This window comes from Polistes dominula, unplaced genomic scaffold, assembly GCF_049000335.1.
Source record: "Polistes dominula isolate Pdom_NZ unplaced genomic scaffold, Pdom_raw_medaka contig_20, whole genome shotgun sequence".
In the NCBI taxonomy this organism is placed as follows: Eukaryota; Metazoa; Arthropoda; class Insecta; order Hymenoptera; family Vespidae; genus Polistes; species Polistes dominula.
In genome coordinates, this window is record NW_028301147.1 from 7,046,395 (window position 1) to 7,054,061 (window position 7,667).

At 40.5% G+C, this 7,667-nt stretch overlaps 1 protein-coding gene across 3 annotated transcripts in view; it reads left to right on the top strand.

Moving 5' to 3' along the window:
- The window catches only part of LOC107074078 (uncharacterized), a 61,377-nt gene that overhangs the window by 23,855 nt on the left and 29,855 nt on the right, over window positions 1–7,667 (top strand). For 2 of the 3 annotated variants that reach the window (XM_015335124.2, XM_015335126.2), the window contains exon 4: window positions 6,654–6,813. In XM_015335124.2, the coding sequence (XP_015190610.2) occupies window positions 6,654–6,813 (160 nt within the window). The remainder of the gene's footprint in view (window positions 1–6,653; window positions 6,814–7,667) is intronic. The other variant, XM_015335125.2, reaches the window with a different exon arrangement.

Here is a 7,667-nt window from a genome sequence, read left to right on the forward strand (position 1 = left end):
ACCTTCCTTTCACCCCACTATTTTTTTTCCTTTTTTTCATTCTATTTCCCAGCTGTCGTATGAGGGATCAGTATATCTTTAATATTTTTGAAAAAAAAAATCATTCAATTGATGCTAATTTAAAACAATTTGCAAAAGAAAAAAAATGATATAAGAAAATCTGAGTTAATCACTTGTTCAATTCCATATGATAATGCATTTTTCTTTTGAGACGTCTTATTCTGAAAAATAAGGAACCTTATTATATATTTCGTTCAGTATTAACCATGCGTTCGCATAAGAGTTGTTTCGAAAACGCCTTATAATTCAATTTCCAATAGAACGGTATGTCAAGCGACCCTTCTAGAATCTCCGATTCTCGATTGGTCGATGGTAACAGTGATAGGATTTCAACGAGTTGCATCGGACAACGAAAGTAAGGACGGTAGGTGGATAGAGGCAGTGAGTAGGGATCGTAAGGGGCACCGCCGAAGAAATGTACGCTTTTGCAATATCGTAACTGACGGTGCGCGAGTTCTGACGAACAGAACGATGTAATCACTTGTTAACTTGTATTTTAATTACGAGATTTTCCAGAGCTCGAGCGCGCTCAGAGCTCAACCACCATCACTACTACAAATGTAAAACAGTACCAACACAAGTATATCGTCATATACATCGATATCGTCCACGTCGTCGTTAATATCGCAACGATGTCGCAAACGACAATGTCGAAAACGACGACGAGGACGATGACGACGATGACGACGATGACGACGATGACGACGATGACGATGACGACGACGACGACGACGACGACGACGACGACGACGACGACGACGACGACGACGACGACGACAAAAACCGACACATTCGGTAGTGCAGCTTGCTTGTCGCCTACGAGTCTGAGTGCAGATGGCATTAAAGTGTTAATTACTAATTAAGAAGGGTGCACAGGGTGCAACATCAAGACCCCGCGCGACACCTTTTTGAACGCGTTCTCTGAATGGACCCTTACGCCCTGACGGGCAAATGCGCCTACCCACCCATCCATCCATCCATATCCGTCATGGTACCCCCAACTCCTCCAACCAAACCTCCTTCCTCGCGACCACCACCCGCAGTCATCTTCTCTACTGCTTTCTCCTCCCCCACCTTCTTCTCCTCCTCTTCGTCCTCCTCCATCTCCCCTTCTATTCTTTCTCCTACTCCGTTACTTAACGTTCTCTCGTTATACGCACTTTCACGCCTTGTACGGCCACAAAATAAAGCGGAGTAGTACGAGCAGTACATGTGAAACTTTTTTCGGAATATTTTTTTCAAGACTCGCTGCTTCTCCGTTATTTTCTTTGTCGTTCTTTTTCACAAATTTAAGGAAATAGTTAGTAAAAGAAGGAGTATAATCTTTCGCTTTGCTTCATATTTCTCATTAATATCAATTTTTTTTTAAATCAGCCCACTTAAGTGAAACATTATTTATACGATCATTATTTCTATTATATACAAATAAATGTTTACTATTTACATAATAATAGAAATGAGTCAAACGACAAGTTTGTTAGAATTAACTTTAAAAAAAGCGACCTTATCCCATCACGAGAAGCGAAGTCGTTTTGCGAATATATTTTTCTTCAATCTCTCCTCCCCTTTGGTAAAAATTCGTGGGAAAGTTACGGTAAGAAAGACGGAAGGTTGGCAGGGGTTCGTTGAGACGTTCACAGGGTCAGTTCTGTTCTTAGGAGCCGAAGTGCTTTCTTACTATTGTCGAAGGTTAACCGCTTTGGCGTAACCGTTAAGGGGGACTGTCTTAAGAAAAGTAAGTCCAAGAGAGGACAAAAAAGAAAAAGAAAGAGAGTGAGTAGAGAGAGAGAGAGAGAGAGAGAGAGAGAGAGAAGAACGATCCACTGAATGAAAGAAATTCAAAGAAAAGAAAAAGAAAGAAGACTTGGTAAGGCGAGAAGACGCACTCGTTTTACCCTATCTCGTAGTCCTCTTGAAGTCACTTTACGAGATTTTTAAGGCGGTACAAGACCAAACACAGTTGACTACAACGTTTGCGAGATTCTCTACACCCTATCGTCGTAATTTACCAACGTGATTTTGGCCATCGAAATACACGACGGCGTTGCTTATTTCGAATCGGTAGACTGTCTACAAAGTGGCAAGAGAATGAGAGAGAGAGAGAGATACAAAAAATGAGAGAGAGAGAAAGAGAAAGAAAGAGAAATAGAAAGAGTAAGAGAGAGAGAGAGAAGGAGAAAGGAAAAGAAAAAAAAACAGGCGAGTACTAGAGCCGCTCCCCCTTTTAATTGGTGCTCTCGCCTATACGGCGTACGCGCCCGCGTTACAAAAGCGGCGCGTCGAAATGGCAACTTGTAGCGATGGAGATCGCTGTTGAAGGTACCGTATCGACAGACATTACCATTAAACGCTCGGATACATCATAACGCTAACGGAAGGTCGTCTAATTAGAAAGAAATCACGATATCAAGGAAGATTCGTGTTAAAAGATAGAAAAAGAAAAAGAGAAAGAGAAAGAGAGAGAGAGAAATAATCAAATTCGTGATCCGTACTTGTATTCTTCTTTACTTTCTTTTATCTACGCTCTCTTTTATTTATACTTTCAACGATAAAAAACAAACGATCGAGAAAGAATTAGAAGTTGTTAATTGAGCTACTTGTTTACTTGTCAATCGCGTTCCCCGTAATTAATGATAATACGCTAAGTGTAAAACTCTAATCTCAAATGACGAACATAAAAAGTATGGTCCACATGGCAGCTTCTTAAATACACCACGCAACCCTTTCGTCAGGAGAAACACGGTGAGGGTTGAAAAAAACATGACTCCGGTTTCCAGTGAGAAGACGCTCATTAGGCTTGTCCTTTGTGTCAACCCTGAAAGAATACGACATCTTGAAACGTCCAGGACAACTACTTCTTCTTCTTCTTCTTCTTCTTCTTCTTTTACTTCGTCACCATCGTCGTCGTCGTCGTCGTTAACGCTGTCGTCATCTCTTTTTCTTTCTTTCGTTCAAGCTCTCTTGTTTCGGTTTGGACGCCAAAGCGTCTCATAATTAGATGCTAATAATCATCACCCTCGCGAAGACTCCTTCTTTCCTTCCTCACTCTCTGTTCTCTCTCTTTCTTTTTTCCTTTCTTTTTCTCTTTTTCTCTCTCGCTCTCTCTCTCTCTCTCTCTCTCTCTCTTGTTCTCTGTCTCTTTTTTCTTTCCCATTTTTCTCCATCTATCTTTCTCTGTTTTATTCTATCTCTCTCTGGTGTTCGTTCTCTCGTCGGCGCCCCGTTGCAACGAGGCGCAAGAAAACCCGAGGCTCTGAAGAGCTTATTATTATCCTAATTATACAATACTATAATGAATGACTCCGTAGCTCACCCTCTAGTCCATACTGGCGGTCTTTCTCTCTCACTCAAGCCACCTCGAGCCCTTCTTCTCGCTCTTTCCTTTCTCTCCTTCTCTCTCTCTCTCTCTCTCTCTCTCTCTTTCTCTCTTTCTATCATTCCATCTTGCGTTCTCTCTCACTCACTCTCTCTCTCTCTCTCTCTCTCTCTCTCTCAGTTCGACGGTTGCTCTTCTTCTCTGCACTTGGTGGTCGAAGAGTGGCAATTCTAGCACTCGGGCTTTTTGTCAAACCGACTACGGAACTAGCGCCGTCTCCCTCACGCTCTTACACCCCATTATGCTACCAGTTTCGTCTCTCGTCTCTCGTCCCGTTTTCTCTCTATCTCCGGGTGTCTGTTTTAATTAGGCACTTCGCGGATATATATATATCTATATATATATATATATATATATATAGACATATACAAGTTTCGAAGATGAAGCAGTGCTATACCTCGTGGCACATAACTCCAGATGGATGCGATACGTTAACCAACAAAGCCAGCACAAGTCGAGACTCTGCTTACTATATTTTCTACCTATACTCGGTGATACGACGAGTTTGAATGCACTTGATGGGTGGTTGAGTAAGGATTATAGACGCAGGTGACACGTACATCGCCGAGAGGGTGAAGTCGGGGATAGCGAGCCAGCCGATGACGGGAGCCGTCGTCGTTTCGAGAAGAAGAGCGTCGCCGAGAGAAAAAAAGAGAGAAAGAGAAAGAGAAAGAGAAAGAGAGAAAGAAAAACTCGTTTCGTAGAGTCACGCTCCTCTTTCAGTTCTCCTCCTCTCGTGCGCAACCTTCTCTTGGCTGACTGCTGATAAGAGCACGCGAAATTGTCTTAATTGGCGGGAGAGCCAATCTGAAGCGATCGAAAGAAGAGTGCTTCTCGTTTATATTCACCTTTTTTCTTCATCCTGCAGATATCTCTGAGTACACGATATCTGGCTGTATCTCAAGTTCCAACCGTCATTGTTCTTCTTCGATTGATACTCGCGCGTTTCATTCGATACATTTATATAGATCTCCTTATTCTGTTCTTTAAAGACGTTGAATTTACAAATATGAAAGAAAAATAGAAAAAAAATAAATAAAGAAAAATAAGTTAAAGAGTAATACGCTGGCCTCGATAAATTTCTTTTTCATTTATTTGTTAACTTCGATCGAGTCTCGTCGGAAGCAATCTTAAAAATTGCTCCCAATGGCAACAACGACGAACGAACGAAGAAGACCAAGGATTCGCGAGTCGGTATCGTATTGTCGAGATTATTTATGGAAGAGAAGGTGGTAGTAGGGGATGACTCGAATCAAGTCGTGTCGTGTCGATGGGTCGCGTTTTACAAGAACGACTCGACGGATTCTCGGTGAAGCGTGTTTCTTTGCATTCCCTCGAGAGATCCGAATTGCAAGATCAACCCGACTGCTACTCTTACCGGTATCGCAACGGTATTTCCCCCGCGAGAATACGACTTCTCTTTTATGGACTTGAGGAAAAGGTGGAGGAAGAGGAGGAAAAGCTTCACCGAAGAATGAAAATGCTTCGTACAAGTTAACGATGCCTACCTAAGCCTAGCACGTTCTCTTACAATGCCAAGTCATTCGCTCACTTTTCTCTTCCTCGCTCGACTTATTTCCGAGCAATACTGAAAATGAGAAGATATATCTAGAAAATGCACTATCCTTTTCCTTATATTCCGATACGATTTTTTCTATTGAATGACATAGTTAGACATACGTATAGGTATATATTAGTTTGTTATATTATTACGTTATATAACGTGATAAAATGCATTTAAACAATTACAATGAAAAACTTGCAATAAACGAGCAATTTAACTAATCACCTAACGCCAAAGTTTCAGATATTCCATTTGCATAAAGCCAAAGAACAAAATGAAATTCTTCGACACGTTCTTTTTCGTAATGTGCGAAGCAAGTCGGGCTTTTTCTCTTTGTCCGCGGAAGTAGGCCGGCCCTTAAGAAAACGTCTTTGAAACGATGAAATATTAAAAATATATTCTTGTACGGTTAAGCTTCGCGTCACCGCGGATTTTCTAAAGTGCGCATTACTAACCACGGAAATAATAATGGAGCTCTCGTAGCGTTTAATGAGAAGTACTACGTAGTCGTCGTCGTCATCGTCGTCGTCGTCGTCGTCGTCGTCGTCGTCGTCGTCGTCGTCGTCGTCGTTGTTCTCGTCCTCGTAGTCGTCAGAAGCAAGCAGACAAAATTTCTGATCTTTCAGACAAAGAGGAGAGAAGAGTAGGCGCGAACGAGAGAGTGCTTTCGTCGGAGCTTCAAAGATAAATTTTCCCTTAGCACCTATCGTTTTAATTTCCTTCTTTTACCACCACGAAAGAAAGAGAGAGAGAGAGAATCAACTGTGTGATTACTAAATGAGAAAGAGGAAAAGAGAAGGCACCCTTCGCATCCGGACTGTGCATCGCGAGCGAGAGAACGCTCGGGTCACTATTACTATACTAATTACCCACCAATTAGTGACTTATGTTTGTTTAACCAAGTTAATTAATGAACGTAAACATTAAACTTGCTAGCGTTTAATTTTTCCTCTTCCATATGAACCCGACGAACTTGGGAAGAAAGAACGGAGTGCTACCCACTGAGGAAGGAGTTTTCGAATGTGTATGTCGTTTGGCTTTGTGTGTGTGTGTGTGTGTGTGTGTGTGTGTGTGTGTGTCGGTGTATATGTGAGAGAGAGGGAGAAAGAGTGTCGGTGCTTTCTTGGACGATACGCTGTAACGCGTTCTTAATAGTCTCTTTGAACCGTGTCGCTTGCCAGTCGACGAGGAGCTGCGCGCACCGCTTTGCAACTTTTTCCCCTTCTTTTTCTTCTTTTTCTCCTCCTTCTCCTCCTTCTCCTCTTCGTTTGTCAGCCCATCTTCCACACTTACCTCCATAGCTTGCGTCAGACTACTTTTAGTATCGATCCTTAATTAATTATCGGCGACGTATTAGCATACTCTGTACCACGAAAGTCGAAGTTGAGCGCCGGCAAGATGATCGCCGTCGAATAGAACTCGACATAATTTCGATCCTCTTTCACTCTTACTCTTACTTCAATGTAGGCAGTTAATCATCTTTACAAATTTATTTGATATTAGCCATTTGATTAATCAAGACATATTTAACACCGAGACCAAGACTTAACAAACATTCTAACGTTCCTTTCTTCATCGATATCTTGAATTTATGAATAAGATGAAAATCTAAATATTTTTATTAAATCGATCCTGTTTATCTTCTGATTTCAGGGAGTTCTATTATATTCAAATGGAGAAGTACGCGAGACAAGCGGTTTCGGAAGGCGTGAAAAACGCTGAAGACCTTCGAGTAGGAGGTGATTCCGAAATTTATCGGGTGCTGAACCTACACTACAACCGTAACAACCACATTGAGGTATGGGAACCCCAGGTGCGCAACACGACACGCACACGATACATTTTCTTTTCATTTTGTTTATTTTCCAAAACGCAACAAGAAGTAAAAGAAAAATAATTTTAAAATAAATGAAAACGAGAAACTGATTTCGCTTTTTTTTTATGATTCATTATCATCATCAATGTCGCTTGTTTTTGAAATATTATAGAAACGTATTTTCTCTAATATAACCAAAAGTGATTTGGATTTACTCGATTATCCTACTCTTTACTATTGGAGCTTTCCCTTTCATCTTCGATATGATTTAATTACAATAAATAGTTAAGTTTCGTTTCCCTTTTAAGTATTATATTATAAACGCGATACAGTAACTGTAAAGCGATTACATACTAGTATTTCCACGGATGCTCTGAAACTAGCTTTTTTCCGGTCCTTCGATCGTGCCCACCTATTTTACGCGAAATTACTCACATTCGTTAATAATTGAAAGACGCTAATTAAAATGCGAACCTTTCACGCGGCAAACAGCAGCATAGGCATTCGCGAAATAACATTAACTTTCATCCTAGGCTTCGGCCCGATAAAGCAATCGGAATTCTTTTGACTATTAAACAAAAAATAAAAATAAAATGAGAAAATTATAAATAACAAAGTAAAAGTTTTTCATCACAGGTAATATAATCGATTCTTCGAATACTGAAATATTTCATTAAAAATAAAAATATCATACTACAGATATTGATTAGAAATCGAGCATAATGCCATTCCAAGCACATGCATTTCTCTAGTTATTTTCAGTTATATTTTTCTATTTCATTGAATATAATGTAAAAAACTAGATTGAGTTGAAACGAAAAGAACTTACTAAGTATTTGGAATGTTTTCAG